Source organism: Dioszegia hungarica, assembly GCF_025882075.1.
Source record: "Dioszegia hungarica strain PDD-24b-2 chromosome Unknown MKK02contig_11, whole genome shotgun sequence".
NCBI classification, from domain to species: domain Eukaryota; kingdom Fungi; phylum Basidiomycota; class Tremellomycetes; order Tremellales; family Bulleribasidiaceae; genus Dioszegia; species Dioszegia hungarica.
In genome coordinates this window covers 555,432-570,577 of record NW_026515771.1, presented here as the reverse complement: position 1 = coordinate 570,577, position 15,146 = coordinate 555,432, and the positions used below count along the sequence as shown (strand labels likewise).

Here is a 15,146-nt window from a genome sequence, read left to right as displayed (position 1 = left end):
TCCTCCTCCGGTCCTCCTTTTACACTCACTACACATCCCTTTCTATGCCATATGCCAGTGCCTTCAGCGGCTGTCCTCCGATGACGGATTGCGCCCACGTCTGCCTTACTCGCTTCAGAGTGGCGGACAAGATGCCGCGGGATCATGCGGTGAGGATTAGACTTCGCGATCGCGCAAAGGGGATATGCCTTTGACCCATCTGCAAAAGCTGTGAGGTAGCCTTTGCTCTATATAAGATGCTCGCTTGACCTCATGATCACATCGCCCATCCGTCACATACGACTTACAACTACTCACCTTCATACCCCTAGCGACAATGGCCGAAGTCAGCGGACCGAACTTCACCATCATCTTGATACTCGGCACGACCGTAAGTGATCTTCTCCTCACCTCCCGCTCTGTCCAGTATCTATGTCCAGTATCTATGCTGACCACTGTAGTCCCTTTCCTTCCTCACATACCACACATACAGATTCGACAAGTGTCGCTGTCTCATTCCGCGCCGGAAGGTATGGCATCGCGTGTTGCTGACCTATCTGCTCTTTTTGAGTGCGATTTTCCTGCTCGTCTGGGCTGGAGGCTGGGCTTGTAAGTGGCGGCTAGTCTCTCCCTGGCTCTACCTCATGGCGCATCTCGCTCTGACCCTTCCCCCGGCTCTATCTCCTGGCGCATCTCGCTCTGACCCCTTCAGATGTCAAGTATCAGCTCGGCTGGGTCAGGCTTGGCCCCTGGGGCGCCCGGCCTTGGCCCTCGGCACTCTTCCCCCCGGAATTCCAAGGCTATAATACACCCCTCACCGTCTGTCTCAACGCCTGCTACACCCTTCAGGCGATTCTCACGACCCAAGAGGCATTCTACTGGTACCACCTTATCCGAGCGGTCCGCTACCCCCAGGACGCAGTGCCATGGCTACGTTCGAAGCTTTTCAAGGCATGGGTCGCCACTTCGGTCATAATCGCTGTCGTCCAGATGTCTGCTGCTTGGGTGGTTCACTACCCGGACTTCCAGGTGCAGATATCGGTGGAGCTCCTCACAGGTGCTTCGGTCGAGTTCATGTGAGTTTCTCGACAGGGTTGAGCTGACTTTAGCGTCCTCATGGCTGCCACGGCGGTCGTCTTTCAATTCCCCAAGTTCCTCAACGATGTCAAAGCCTCTGGCGCCGGTCCAGAAGTCCGCTCCCGACTCCATTTCTATCACGAGCTCAATACGGTCAGGACGTTCTTCCGCTACACCTTCACCCTCCCTCTCTTCATTTTGGGGGGAGACGGTACGACCAAAGCGGCAGTCATCAACCTCAATGCACCCGCTACCGACATCCTGGCAACCACAACCGTCTTCTCCCTTGTCATTGTCACCATGATCTCCATTGTACTGTATCTCCCCCGCGCGGCGCCCAGTGCGGCCCAAAACAAAGTCATGGTCGGCCAGATGCCGCCCCATCACGCTGCAAGCGGGTTCGCACTCATGTCGCTCCTTCGTGAAGGGGGGCAGTGGGAGGGGCTGGATGACGAGGACGAGACCGATATGGCCAAAGCGGGGGAGAGGAGGGGGACAGACGACGCGCCATTTGCGAGGGCAGAGGCGGGAGGACCCAGCTGGAATTTGGGCGGAGAGGAGAAGTGGCATGGTCACGGTCAGGCGAGGGCTCAGGACTCGGTCCCAAAGTTGCTCGAACACTTCAAGTCTCCGATCGGTGAGTACCGTTGTCGCTGTGAAAGGGCTGTGCTGATCCGACTCAGATGTTACGGACGAGCCGCGAGGACCTCGACCGGTCGAGATCAGGATGAGGGTCGATAAGGAAGTCTATGCGGATTAGTAGCTGGGCAGACGGTCGTCTCGCGCTGGGCGCAGGCGGCCAGAGGGTGTCAGCTGTAGCGGCAAGGGCTCCCTAGAGGGATGAGTTATCTACACGGTATTCCCACTTGTGCATATCCACACTTTGTACATAAGCGTCCGATGCAGCCAGTACTACATACCTAGTACTACACTATCGATAGGCTCCGATCGCCCCCCTGCTGAAAGACTGCCGAACGCATAGGAGCAAGAGACGACGCGGAGCGGGCCACCCGGCGGCCGGGTGTCCTTTCGGCGGTGCCTGAAAGGAATGTGTTGGACGGACTGACTCCGTCCCTTTTCCCTTCCATCACACCTCCCTCTCACCCTTTCGCAAGCTCAAGTATGCCTTCAACAGACATCCTTCTCACTTCTCCCCCTCTGGCCTCCGATGTAATAGGAGCTGACGCGGACCATGCGTTTCCAAATTCTCCGAGCTTCACCGGGCTCAGTAACATGGCCGAGTAGGCGGGGTGATTATATACCAAGCCAGAGCTGTTGCGAAGCCCATCCACCCCTCTGATCTCCTCGATCCTGACCTTCTCACTGATACCCCGCTGAAGTAGCCTCTCAAGATGGCGGAAATCAACGGTCCGAACCTTTGCATCGTCGCGCTATTCGGAACAACTGTAAGTTTGTCTTTTGTCTGCCCTCCACCCTTTCAAGCATGTGCTCCCGTCCGACTGCCCAACTTCCCTCAGCAGAAGACAAAGCTGACAAGGACAGTCGCTGGCGTTCCTCACGTATCACACCTTCAAATTTGACGGCTGCAGATGCCTCGTCCCACGCAGGAAGGAATGGTTCAGGTGAGCTCGTCTGACGGAGTCGAGCTGGATAAGAGCTGATCCCCAGGGCATTGATGATTTACATGCTCTTCTTGTCTAACGTATGCCTCATCGTTTGGGCGTCCGGATGGTGCTGTAAGTCCACATGTTCCCCACATGTTCCGATGGACTCCAATATCACCATCTCGCCTCTTCCTATGCTGACTAGCAGATGTCAAATACCAGCTCGGCTGGGTACGCCTTGGACCGATGGGCGCCCGTCCTTGGCCCTCATCCCTATTCCCTTCCCCATTCGACAGGTTTAATGGGCCGTTGACCGTCCTCCTCGGTATCTGCTACACCCTCCAAGCCTCGCTCAACGCGCAAGAGGGCCTGTACTGGTACCATCTCATGCGCGCCGTACGTCGACCCCAAGCCAGCAAGCCTTGGCTGGGTAGCAAGTACTACTACGCCTGGATCGTCATTTCGATACTGGTCGCGGCGATCCAGCTGTCCGTGCCCTGGATCGGAGACAACTCGAACCTGCAGGTACAGCTATCGAAAGAGCTACTTACGGGTGGCGGGCTCGAGTTCATGTACGTGTCTGTGCTCACTGGAAGGCTCAGCTGACTCCCAGTGTGCTATGCGCCGCCACCGTCGTCGTCCTCAAATTCCCCAGGTTTCTGAAAGACGTCAAGGCGTCCGGAGCCGGTCCCGACGTTCAAATCCGCCTCTACACGTATCATGAGAGCAACAAAATCCGGAATCTGTTCCGAATTTCCTTCACCATGCCTTTGCTCGTCCTCGGCGCCGATGGTATCACCGCTGCCGCTCCCCTCAACATGAACGCCATCGTATCGGATCTCTTGTGCGCCACCACCGTCGGCTCCCTCTGCATCGTCATGATGCTCTCAATCATGCTGTACCTCCCTCGCTCGGCTCCTAGCGCCGTACACAACAAGGTCATGGTCGGGCAGATGCCGCCGCACGCAACGCAGGCCAACCAGCTGGCGAGCGGGTTTGCGCTCATGTCACTCCTTCGCGAAGGCGGTCAGTGGGAGGGGGACACAGAGCTGGACGTACTGGACAAGGACGAGGCGCCGTTCGCGACGGCCGAGGCGAGGGGAACGAGCTGGAATACAGGCGCAGAGGAGAAGTGGCACCAGGTGCACGATGTCCCGCAGGTCCCGCACATCCTTGACCAGTTTACGTCGCCTATCGGTAAGTCTTTGCCTCCAGCCGCGAGAGTGACCAGCTGATAGCTTTAGCTGTACATTCCGAGCCGACTCCCCGGGGTCCGGTCGAGATCCGAATCCAAGTCGAACGAGAGATTCACGAGGACTAGACGATGAAGTAGGACGAGCGCGCGGGCGATCGTGTCGCAATCCGACCTGTCGCTTATATAGTATATCATATTGTCAGACATCGAGCTTATACTACCTATTTGAAACTTCGGGACTTTAGGGAGCATGCATCAGGGCCACGCACCGCAGCTGCTCAAAGTCGAGTCAGTATTTAGACATTCCCAAATGGGCCAGGTGATTGAGTCTGCGAGTGCGAGACTCGAGGGCATCAGTCACCAAAGGAGTCAAACTGTTATGCACTCCGACCCAATATCTGCAGAAAGCTTCAGCGTGTGATCAACGGTCCAAGGACCTCCACGGTCTGCCGATAGCCAGCCAACAAGATGCATGGCCTTCTACCTCCTGCTTTGGCCTCCGGTCCTGGCTATCCTCGCTTGCCTGTCCGAAGAAGCTGAAGACAATGACCCCGACGAGCTCCCACCGCCTGCAATTTTCGACCTGCGCAGTCGACGACCCTCTTCGCCTGCTATGCTCAATGTCGAAAGAATGAGCTCAGCTGTGCGGATGCTCTAGGCTGCGTCAGCTGATGCTCCGATACTTCGATATGAACAATGCAGCTCACCTCCATGTTCGCTGGTATGGGATAAGTGACGATGCGTGGGTCCGTATCACTGTCGACGATGCCGATGGTAGGTATGTTTTTGGCGGTACATTCTCGGATTGCACCGAGGTTCTCGGAAGGGTTGAGGAAGATGGCGAGGTCGGGGAGGTGTGCTTGGTTTTGCATTGGTGCGACGCCGAAGCTAAGAGAGTCAGCACTGGCGTCCGAACGAAGACCGTACAAGCCCTCCCGCCTGCATCTCGACGATGACCGTATCCCGCCGTCCGCATACAGTCAAGAGGGACATCCGCAAGCAGACAAGCCCAACTCACAAAGTAACGGAATTCGTCAACGTCCCCGGCATCCACTCTTCAACGACATATGCGCTATCCCCCATCCTCTCCCTTGCCCGCTTCAACAACTTTCCATGTCCCGCTCTCGATCCCACGATCATGACCACCCCATCCTCCTTCACCAGATCGCGCACGAGCGCCGCCGTTCGCCGGAGGATGGGAAGTGTTTGGTCTAAATCGATGATGGACAGGCCGGATCGGGTTCCATACGTGTATGGGAGGTACGCAGGGTGGAGAGCAGATGAGGCGTGTCCGAGAGCTGCGCCGGAAGCGAGGAGGGTGGAGAGGGATAGGCGGAGTGGGGAGGGGGCGTTCGGAGCGGTGGCTGATGGTGGAAGGAAGAGGGGTAGTTTAGAGCCTAGCCAGTCAGCACCGCGCACTGTTCGCCAGAGCATGCCGGTACTTACGCTGGACATCCCGACGGCGTCGCCATTCCCTCACTTCCTCCATGTTCCGCTTCCACGCATCTTCCGTGCTTTCTCCTACCTCTGCAGCTCCTCTTGGTGCTGTGGACCGAGCTGTGGAGCTCTCGGCCGCATCACCTTCGGCGAACGATCGGATCGAAGCCGCAAAGGTTCGACGAGCAGGGATCGCTACTCCTAATCAGCTTCATCCGGTCATGGTCCACCAATCTCGGACCTGAAAGAAGGAGAGCGTACCTGCTTTCGAGCTTAACGTAGTCCGCACAGCTGGGATAGCTGCTTTACTAGTGGATGCCATTGTGCAGGCTTAGATATAGGTAGATGTATGTGTCTGCTACAGCTGGTGAACTTTTCGAAATTGGCCCAAATCAAGGCACCAGATTGCTCCCGCTTGATATCCCCCGGAACCACGAGCATGCCTCCACCTCTGCGGTACTCGTGTGACCCGTGCGACCGTGGGCGCATGATGTAGCTTCGCTGGAACAGAGAAGCCATCAACACGATGAAGAGGCGCAGAAGTGACGGCGAAGAGAGTGTGCCAAGATACATTGATTCAACGAGGGTACATCACCTCTTCCGCTTACTGCTCCTCGTCACCCTCGAACTCGTCTCCGCTTTTTCCTCCGGCTCCGCCTCCTTGACTGGTCCGATCCGCAGCTTGATGGTCCGCCCCGACCGAGTCGTCTGTGGCGCCGCGGGTAGTGGAGTAGGCTCCTTGGGCGTAAAGTCCACCTCGGCCATACTGTCTCCGCTGTCCTCATCCTCGTCGTCGCCCGCAGCTAGATCGTCCACCTCATGTATAGACGCGTCCGAGACGACTGCCTTCTCGTCATCCTCGTCGGATGACTCGTATGGGTTATCGACAGCGAGGCGGGATTTGGCTTCTCGGGCGGAGCGGCGGGATGGTCGGACCGGTGGGGCCACCTCGACGGGGACGTAAGGTGGACGGGGTGTCGATGCCGCCGAGGGGATCTGCTCGGGGAGGTCCGGGGATATTGGACCCGCAGGTTGCGCACCATCAACGTCGACCTCCTCCATGTCATCATCCTCCTCCTCATCATCACTATCTCCGGCAGGCTCGCTCTTTAAGCCCACCTCGCCCGTGGCAAAGTCCTGCACGGCGACCTCGGGCAGCGCATCCTCCCGCGCCGGTGGAGACTCGGACTTGTCCCGCGCTCGATCCGCCCATGCCGTACTGGCTTCCTGATTCGCCTGAGCCAAGACGTTGGCGGCCGACCGTTTGCCTTTCGCCTTGGACTTGTCGTTGCCGTCGGCGTCGGCCTCAGCGAGGGGGTTGTGACTCTGGTCGTGGAGCTGAAGACGTCAGCCGATAGATCCGACACACGGTGCTTGTAGTATCGTTGGGAAGAGTGGCAACTCACCCCTTCCTTGTCCCCGTACGTCGCTCGCAACCTCTCCCTGACCCTCAAAGCATTGATCAACTTGCCCCATCGCTTCAACGCCTTATCGATCCGCTTCTGCTTTTCACGCTCCTCCGCAGCGGCCGTACTCGCCCAGTAGGCGTCCATGACCGCCTCGGCTGACTCCTCTGGAACGACGATACCGGTGATGGTGGGTATTGCGCGCTGCTTTTTGAACTCAAAGCCGGTACATGCTTCGGCGTAGGAAACGCCCAGCTGCTTGGCGACTTTGGCGATACCCTTGTCTGCCTGATCAGCCAAAGGCCAGAGGACTTTACACAGACACTCACAAGCTAGATGGGCAGCACCTTGCGGCAGCATGGTCGGCGCATACAGGTCGATATTCCCAAAAGCGTTTTGCGGTATCTTGCCCTTACACGCGTCAGCTCATCCCTTCCGGATCTCACAGAATCTCCAACTCACATCCTGTATCGGGGGCGGCCGATAAATCATAGTCTGCCCCTCTGCATACAAGCCCTGCATAACATCCTCCCCCGCTTGTTTCGCCAACTCCACCTCTCTCTTCTTGTTGATGGTCATCGCACGCTGCTTGACCCACTTCATCGGTTCTTGCCGGTCCTTGACCTTCCGGCCGACCCGCATCCAGCTTTCGGCGGTCTTGCAGGATAAGACGTTGGCGCGGCGGTAGACGGACTCGCCCCGGAATTTGCCGACTTCACGTTTGGGCTGAATGACTTCTTCGCGCTTGAGATGGCGTTCGAGGACGAATCTGTCTATCAGCTGGCGTCGGCGGTGGGAAGAGGGGATAGGACTGACAAGGGGTGATCTTTGAAGCCGTTCATGTGAACGGGCATCGCCTCGGATATCTGACTATTCTCCAGCTCGGCATCTTCGAGGTCATCTCGGTTCTGCTGGTAAGCTTGCTTCGGTAGTTTATATCGCGGACTTACGAGTCGATATGGACGAGCCAAGAACCCAAGTACACCCTCCCACCAATCTGGCTCATCCTTCCTCTGCGGAGCCCGAAGTTTGGCCGTCTTTGCGCCAAACGACTTGGTATACCGTAAAGTGACGTCCCTGGCAAAGCCATCTGAGGTATCAGCCGATGCTGACTCGCTGCGTAGCTGTGACTCACCCTCTTCGAAAGCGACAACATAGGTCATCCGAATAGGACCATTATCCGACTGGGGCTCAAAATGTCCCTTCTTTCGTACGGTCCCCCGGGTCGGATCGACTGGGAACCACTTCTGGTCAGGCCTGCTGAAGACCTCTGCCCAAATGACCGGTGGCTGGTTCCCCAAATCTGGTCTATCAGCTCGCCGTATGGCTCATCCGGAGTCAAAGGCTTACCTTGCTTGGTCTTGACCTTTGGCTTTGCCCCGACGGTCTGTGGCGCAGGTTTTGGTTTCCTCAACCGATACACGTCCGCTGGATCCTGTTGTCTCCGCCTCCCCGCTCCCCTAATCCTCTTATTCTTGATCTTCTCCATGATCTCCCCTGGTCCGCCTTCACCCTCCTCCTCCTCATCCTCCTCCTTCCCAGGTATAGGCACCTCCTCCATCGACTCGTCACTATCCGCGTCCTCATCCGCCGTGCCCTGCCCTTGGCGAGACGCTACGCTCCGCCCGCCCTTCCCCGCGCCGGACGGCTTCTTCACGACCACCTTTTCAGCGCGCCACGGGACCGCCTGGAGGCTGACCACCAGTCTCGCGCCGAGTCCGCACGCCCGACAGAGCGCGACAAAGAGGATCGCCGAAACGTCCCGTGAGCCCTCTTGTTGTAGTGCCTTTTTCATCAGGCTGTTGACGGTCCGGAGACGCTCGCCATTCGCGCCGTCGCCGTATTTTTCTAGTCGCTCTTGTTCCTCCTTCTCTTTCTCCTTGTCTGACTTTCCGCCGTCTAGGAGGGGTCCGCCAGGGAGGAAGTCCTGCCGAGAGAGTCGGGGCAGCTTGTCGACGATCTCTTGGACTTCGTCCCATGGCCGCGTACGCTGACCGATAGTCGTGTCGGGGATGTCAAAGAAGGTCTGAGTCCACCAGAGGACCAGCGATTGTAGGGCGTCGACAAAGAGGCGGGCTCGTTGTGCTCGGTCGGGGAAGCGGGAGGGAGGGATGCTAAAAGCAGCAACGAGGGGATGTGGGAGTAGTGACAGTAGTCGACCCTGGCCTGTCAGCTGTCTCGCTAGAACCATGACCTACCTTGAGTAGCATGTTGCTCGCCCATTTGTTCCGTATTCTCGCATTGGCAAGTAAGGATAAAACGTGCATCTTGTGGATCGTGATCCGCAGTATCCGATCTTTGGAGGTCATGGGTTTCCTAAGTATCAGCATGGACTCTTGTTCAGAATCCGGATCTACTCACTTCCTCAGTGCCAAAGCTATCCGCTTCGCCTTTTCTTCTGGCGTCTCTCCACCAATCTCAAGCCTGATCACTCCGTCTCCCTCCTCCTCCTCATCGTCGTCCTCCGCATATGGATCCTCATCCGTCTCACCCGCCGTGGTAGCTGCGGGTGTGTTCCGCGCAGTAACGTTGGTCCCGGGCGTGGTTGGTGTGGCGGCCGAATAGGGATATGGAGACGACGGTCCTGCCGAGGCATTCTGGGACTTTGCGCGCGCACCAGGAGTGGTCGGGATAGGAACCTCCTCAAAATCATCAGAGGAGTCGCCGCTACTGAGGACTTCCGGCTCAGAGGCTGTTCCCAGAGGTCGTCGAGGCTTGGATGGTCCAGCTACTGTTCCCATCAGCTATGTTCAGAAGGTCAAGGTAATGATGACAGGCTTACCTGCGTTGACCTTTCCCTTCCCCTTGGCAGCTACACTCGAGCTCGTTCCTCCGCCATTCGTACGCCGGGCAGCAGCAGCCTCGGCTATACGTCCAGGCGTAGCAGCTAGCTTCTTCTTAGCAGCGGCTGGAGCCTTCGGTCGGGGCTTCGGAGCCGCCGAGGCGGGGACGGGCGAAGCTGTACTTCTCGCGGATGCGAGCTGAGGATCTTCGACGGTGAAGGGCCGGGGCTTTGCTTTTGGCTTGGCCAGCTTGGGTCTTGAAGCGCTCATGCTGTATGATAGATGTAGGAGAGGTATAGAGTGACTCAGCTCGATCGCAACAACAGATCCTACGTCACTTTTGGCTGAGGGGAAGGATGACGTAATGACCCCGGCTGACGCGCTCGGAGCTCTTTTGGGCGACGACGAGAGAGCTTCGGGCAGCGAGCTCGACATTTTCTCCGTTCACAACTTTGAGCCAGGATCAGTCTATCGGACTAAGGCTAGAATGGTACGCTGCCTTGATGACCACTCTCATTGGCTCGGCACAGCTAACCCTCAATAGCACGGTGTCAAGCGAACACGAGTCACGCCTCAAGCGGCCGAGGCGAAGCGGCTGAAGGATCAAGCGAAGATTGAAGCATACGTCGCATTACAGACGGAGGTGATGCAGAGAGTCAGTTATCCGGTCCCCACAGACGAAAATGCACAAGCTGATACCCAGGCAGAAGCAGGCGAAAGAGTACACCCCCGAAGCTTTGAAGCGGACCTCTGACCTGCTCGACCTGAACCCAGAGTACTATACCGTCTGGAACTACAGGCGGCATATCCTTCTGCGTGGACTCTTCCCGTCCTGGTAAGTTGCCGGAGTCGTGTGATACTCCATATGAAGCTGACTTATTAGCGCACCAGCTGAAATAGTCAACCTCCTAGCGGCCGACCTCAGACTAACAACCGCGTACCTGCAAATACATCCCAAGGTTTACTGGATATGGAACCACCGGATGTGGTGTCTCGAGAACGTGCCCCTCGGTCCTGGCCCTGATGCCTCTGACGAACCCGGAAGCTCGGCAGCAGCTACGACGGGCAAGGAAGGGCGCGAGGGATGGCGGAATGAGTTCTGGAAGACCGAGTTGAGGATGTTGGAGGCTATGCTGGATGCTGATCCTCGGAATTGTTAGCTGTCGGGACTGTAGATTCTGACTGTAAACTGTAGCTGACGCCTCAGTCCACGCATGGGGATACCGCCGCTACGTCGTCCGCTCCCTCCCAGCTTCTTTCACTCCAAAACGGACGCCGCAAGACGAGCTCCGCTACACCCAGAAGAAGATCGAAGCGAACTTTTCCAATTTTTCAGCTTGGCATCTCCGGACGAAGCTTCTCGGGGGTCTCTGGGAGGAGATGGATCCAGGCGAGGTGAAAGCGGCGAAAGATGCAGGTTCGCTCAGTGTCTCGAGAGCATTCCTGGGTAAGAGCTGACATACCAGAATTTGAGCTTGTCACACAAGCATTATGGACAGATCCGAACGATCAGTCTGGGTGGCTGTATCATCGATGGCTGATCGGTGCCGCTCCGCCAGAGGATGTGTTGCGGAGGGAAGTCAAGAACATCCGGGAGTTGCACGAGACTGAGCCAGATTCGAATTGTAAGTTGGCTCACCCTTGAGAATGTAGAGCCTAGCTGATTACTTCAGGGTGTATGAATGCGCTGGCGCATCATTGTACCCTTCTTTCAACGATGGCGGCGTCTGATGAGGGAGAGAAGCTTAGATTGGAAGCCAGGGGACTGTATGAGCGGCTAGAGGTCGTTGATGCGGACCGCAAGGAGCGATATCGAGATATGGGTGAGTTATCTATGCCTCGAAGTACCGGCCTGAAGCTGACAGTCCAGCTCAACGAACGCTATCATAACCGCTGTATAGAGTATGTATCCCATCTTTACTCTATCATCTACACGTGGAATCTCCCTATCCCTCCACTCTGAGATTCATCAACCCCCTCCCAAATCCACCCACTACCGCCCCAAACCCATCCTCCGCATCCTCCACCTCCGCCACAAACAGCTCATGCCTCCCCGCCAACCGCGTCTGATTCCGCCTCACTTCCCGAATCACCGCATGCTGCCTAGCACACAGGATACACTCTGGCTCAGAGTCCGAGAGACAGCGCTGGTGGTAAGAGTGCTTGCACATAAAGTGGACAGCCGGGAGGTCGAGTTGCTGCGAGCACGAGGCGCAGCGGGTGACTTGGAAGATTTCGGGTTGGGTGGGGTTGGCGAGTGAGCTCAATTGGGCAGTCTTTTGGGCGGTCTCGGTCCGGTAAGAATTGACGAGGGATTTGTCCTGTATATCAGCAAGATATTAAAGCAAAAGGGTGTACTCACCGATTCCACATCCTGCCTCGTCTCTGCCACCTTGCTCCTCAACCACTCCTTGACGTTCCCTACGCTCGCCACCCCGTTCCTGCTCAGAAGCTGCACCACCGCCAGCGGCGGCATGATTCGCCCTTCATCAATCTGCTCCAGTATCCGTCCCAGCTGACCCGACTGCCTGCTCAAGACCTCCGGCGACGAGGTAAGATAGCGCAGGATCAGCGGGTACAAATGCGGCTTGGATGGCCCGTACAGCTGCAAACACCTCAGGACCTCATCGGACGGATGCGACTCGCCCGATGAAGGAGCAGGCGCCGACATCCAGAACCGAAGGACGTCCTCGTACATCCCCATATTCTCCCAGAGCCGGACCATCCCGTCCGTGAAGCCTGCCGTGGAGCAGAGGAGGAGGGCGTGCATGGTGTCGTGCGGCAGATCGCTTGACAGCAGACCGAGGGCTTTAGACCGGGCGAGAGAGGAGACGGCGGGGTCCGAGGAGGAAGTGGAATCGAGGTACAGCTCGAGAAGGGTGTTCCATACCGCTCGCTGATCTTCCTCTCTGGGATCCGAAGGGGGTTTGCGGTCCGACGACGCACCAAAGGTGTCATAGGCAGGAGGGGCCTGTATAGGGGTTGTGCGCTGAGTGGCGGACGTGTCGACTTTTTGCGACCAGAGGGTGAGCGCGACCGCCTCGAGGAAATGGACAAAGAGGTCGTGGTGGTCGATGAAATGGGCAAAGTACTGCCGAGGCGAGGGAGGGGTATATGAGGGGACAGCTTCCGCTGGGACTTCGATCTTCTGGTCCGGGTCCCCGCTGGATTTGCTGCCCGGCTGGGTCAGGCGAGATGCAGACCTTTCGCCGTTCTTTATTGCTGGACGAGCAGTCTCCGCTATGGGCGATGCCGGCTGCGGTTCCGACGTGAACATCCCGGCGACCCTGTTGTATCCCAAGTACGACAGTACCGCGGGACCGCCGGACCCGTTCGCCTTTGACGCCTCGTCTGTGGACTGCTGGACCGGAGGCGGTCGCTTGCCGAGCGTACCAGAGCAGAGATCGATGAGGAGATCCGTGGTATCCTCCGGGTCATGATAAAGCAGTGTCCGGCCGTAGATCATCAAATTTGCTTGGCACTGCCCATCAGCTCCGACACCAGGTCGAGTACTTACAGCTTCAGGCCCCAGACTCCGCAGATACTTCAAGGCATCCCCATACTCCTCCGCGTCCTCGATTTGAACCCGCAAGAACTCCTCATGCCGCCCATATTTTCTTGCGAGGTAGCTCGCGTGCTCAAAGAATCCAGCCTGCCTGCAGACCCGAATGGCCGTCTCCAGGTCGAATGGTAGATCGTCCAGACCTCCGCCCGCTTCGTCCGCGCGCCTAGTCTCCGTCTTGATGAAGTTGTCCAGTGCGGTCTTGTCGCCCGTCTTGGTATAGCAATTGAGAAGGAGTGTTGTGTGATCTGGATTGGCGAGGTTGTGTGAGTGAAGGGATTGGAGGTAAGTCGTAAGGTTGTGTATGCGTTGGGCGTCGAGGAACTGGTTGTCAGCTTTGGCGGACCAGCGGGGCGAGATGTGCTTACTTTGCGGATGACATAGGATGGTTGGAGGTGCCCCAAGGTCTGGGTGAATTGACTCATCGAGCCGTCAAAGTCACCCTTGCCGTATAGATAGTCTCCATACCGCTTATGTATCTCGGCGACGCCGGGAGTGGGCATACCAGACGTCTTGGCGAGGTCCAGGGCAAGGGTATACAGGTTTCGGCGATATAGAACGTCGAGCTTTGCCTGAGTAGAGTGCTCATCCAGTCTCGATAGCTGGCTATCAGCTCCAGCGCGCGTCGAACGTACCTTGCCATCGCTACCCAGAACAAAGACATCACCCCATTGGCAGAACACCGCCCTAACCCCATCCTTGAAGGTCCCAGAATAGGCGATGAGCTTGTTCTGCAGATCAAAGATGGTGACTTTGGCGATGTCCCGACTGCTATCTCCTCCGCCCGATTTGGCGACGTATTGCCGAACCGTCGCCGAGTTCGAGCTTGCGGAAGGCACAAACGATGGCGAAACGACAATAAGATTCTGCTTGTGGACAGAGATGGATGATTTGGGACCTGCCATCATGAGCTCCCTTTCAGATAGGGCGACGAGACTAGCTCACCCTCATAGGCATACGTTACGCCTCTACCTCCCGCGTTGTATGTGTAAACCCCGTCGTCACGAGCCATGATCATATCTTTTCCCTCCCAGTCAGGCACCGCACAGCCCAATCCACACCCCAGCTCGTCGATAGGCTTCGCCTGGCCACTCCGGCTTGAGAGCTCTGCGATGAACACCCGGCTGACCGTGCAGACGTAGAGAAGGGGTCCAGCCGGGCCGTCCGCTTTTGCGCTAGTCTTCGCGGGGTGCTTGGCTTCCCGGAAACCTAAGGCGGTGATGGGTTCTGGCGATTCGTGTATGACTCGAGCTTTCGGAAGAGAGGTGAGAGCAGTCGGCGAGGTAGTCAGTGACTGGAGGAGGTGCCGGTAGACTAGGACCGTTCCGTCTCCTAGACCGATAGCGAGGTGGGACAGTGTCGAGCTCAGCGCTACTGCGGTCACCTATCCGTCAGCTTGACCATGCACATAGCTCACCAGGGAGGGTCTCTGCCCATTCTGGATCTTTGTGTTCCGCAGCAACACCGGTCCCCCTCCCTTGCGCTTCTTCTCTTCCCTCGTCAGGTCCCAGATCTTGAGCACGGGGTACCGGCTCCCATCCTCCTCGCCGATAGCCAGGACCATACCGCCCGCTTCGGCAATGTGTGTCGCCCGACCATTGCCTTCCCATGCGACCCATGAAGTGAGGGGCTGAAAGTGTCGGTCGAGGAGGGTGATGGTCTGTCCTGAGGAGACAATGATGGATGCTGGTAGGGGGGATTCGGGGGTTGTTGGTGTGATACACAGCGGAGGAGTGAGATCCTGCCATGTCAGGACGTTCCCGCTGAGGTACGCTACTGAACCCACTTTGAGCGCTCTGGGGCTAGAGGCGAGGTCGTCGGCATCCTTGACCTCCTCGTGGTCGAAGAAGGTAAATTGGCGCCAAGATTGTGCGGCCCCCTAAGATGTCAGTATTGCTTTCTGTCTGGTCGCCGCCACACTCACTCCCGGGGCATGAGATGGACCTGCTACTGCCGAGTCTGCCATATCTTGGATGCAAGGTTGATATATGATAGACAGAAGGATGATGCTGCAATTGGTCGAGTTGAGTGGAGGTGGTCCGACCAAGCCAGCTCAAGGTATGTTGACGTTGGACTTCTATCTCGCCTTCGCTCGAGCAACTCTTCTGGGCGATTACGCAACGTCCCAGCGCTCGGGAGCCT

The 15,146-nt window shown here is 57.3% G+C and overlaps 6 protein-coding genes across 6 annotated transcripts; 3 read left to right on the top strand and 3 right to left on the bottom strand.

Annotated features, from left to right (window-relative positions):
• Positions 1–316: 316 nt before the first annotated feature.
• MKK02DRAFT_37658 (uncharacterized protein) lies at positions 317–1,816 on the top strand (the record flags this gene model as incomplete). Its single annotated transcript, XM_053089729.1, has 5 exons — positions 317–370; positions 441–588; positions 692–1,055; positions 1,089–1,693; positions 1,740–1,816. 5 exons carry the CDS (start codon positions 317–319, stop codon positions 1,814–1,816), a joined length of 1,248 nt encoding a protein of 415 aa, XP_052944559.1.
• A 592-nt stretch (positions 1,817–2,408) lies between these two features.
• On the top strand, positions 2,409–3,942 carry MKK02DRAFT_37657 (uncharacterized protein; the record flags this gene model as incomplete). The annotated part of the gene is made up of 6 exons (XM_053089728.1): positions 2,409–2,462; positions 2,560–2,639; positions 2,686–2,753; positions 2,830–3,193; positions 3,235–3,818; positions 3,866–3,942. 6 exons carry the CDS (start codon positions 2,409–2,411, stop codon positions 3,940–3,942), a joined length of 1,227 nt encoding a protein of 408 aa, XP_052944558.1.
• A 354-nt stretch (positions 3,943–4,296) lies between these two features.
• Positions 4,297–5,575, bottom strand: MKK02DRAFT_34307 (ribosomal protein; the record flags this gene model as incomplete). Its single annotated transcript, XM_053088901.1, has 6 exons — positions 4,297–4,339; positions 4,400–4,470; positions 4,524–4,704; positions 4,835–5,213; positions 5,263–5,451; positions 5,515–5,575. 6 exons carry the CDS (start codon positions 5,573–5,575, stop codon positions 4,297–4,299), a joined length of 924 nt encoding a protein of 307 aa, XP_052944557.1.
• Positions 5,576–6,362: 787 nt separating this feature from the next.
• MKK02DRAFT_16020 (uncharacterized protein) lies at positions 6,363–9,400 on the bottom strand (the record flags this gene model as incomplete). The annotated part of the gene is made up of 8 exons (XM_053085566.1): positions 6,363–6,943; positions 6,989–7,070; positions 7,122–7,428; positions 7,476–7,567; positions 7,610–7,962; positions 8,010–8,820; positions 8,858–8,975; positions 9,021–9,400. 8 exons carry the CDS (start codon positions 9,398–9,400, stop codon positions 6,363–6,365), a joined length of 2,724 nt encoding a protein of 907 aa, XP_052944556.1.
• Positions 9,401–9,806: 406 nt separating this feature from the next.
• Positions 9,807–11,332, top strand: MKK02DRAFT_34306 (uncharacterized protein; the record flags this gene model as incomplete). Its single annotated transcript, XM_053088900.1, has 8 exons — positions 9,807–9,932; positions 9,987–10,097; positions 10,150–10,277; positions 10,326–10,597; positions 10,650–10,859; positions 10,909–11,067; positions 11,116–11,265; positions 11,313–11,332. The coding sequence occupies 8 exons, from the start codon at positions 9,807–9,809 to the stop codon at positions 11,330–11,332; spliced, it is 1,176 nt and encodes a 391-aa protein (XP_052944555.1).
• A 56-nt stretch (positions 11,333–11,388) lies between these two features.
• On the bottom strand, positions 11,389–14,970 carry MKK02DRAFT_34305 (uncharacterized protein; the record flags this gene model as incomplete). The annotated part of the gene is made up of 9 exons (XM_053088899.1): positions 11,389–11,763; positions 11,805–12,923; positions 12,960–13,328; positions 13,373–13,606; positions 13,640–13,902; positions 13,950–14,388; positions 14,422–14,745; positions 14,791–14,883; positions 14,929–14,970. The coding sequence occupies 9 exons, from the start codon at positions 14,968–14,970 to the stop codon at positions 11,389–11,391; spliced, it is 3,258 nt and encodes a 1,085-aa protein (XP_052944554.1).
• Between the last annotated feature and the right edge of the window lie 176 nt (positions 14,971–15,146).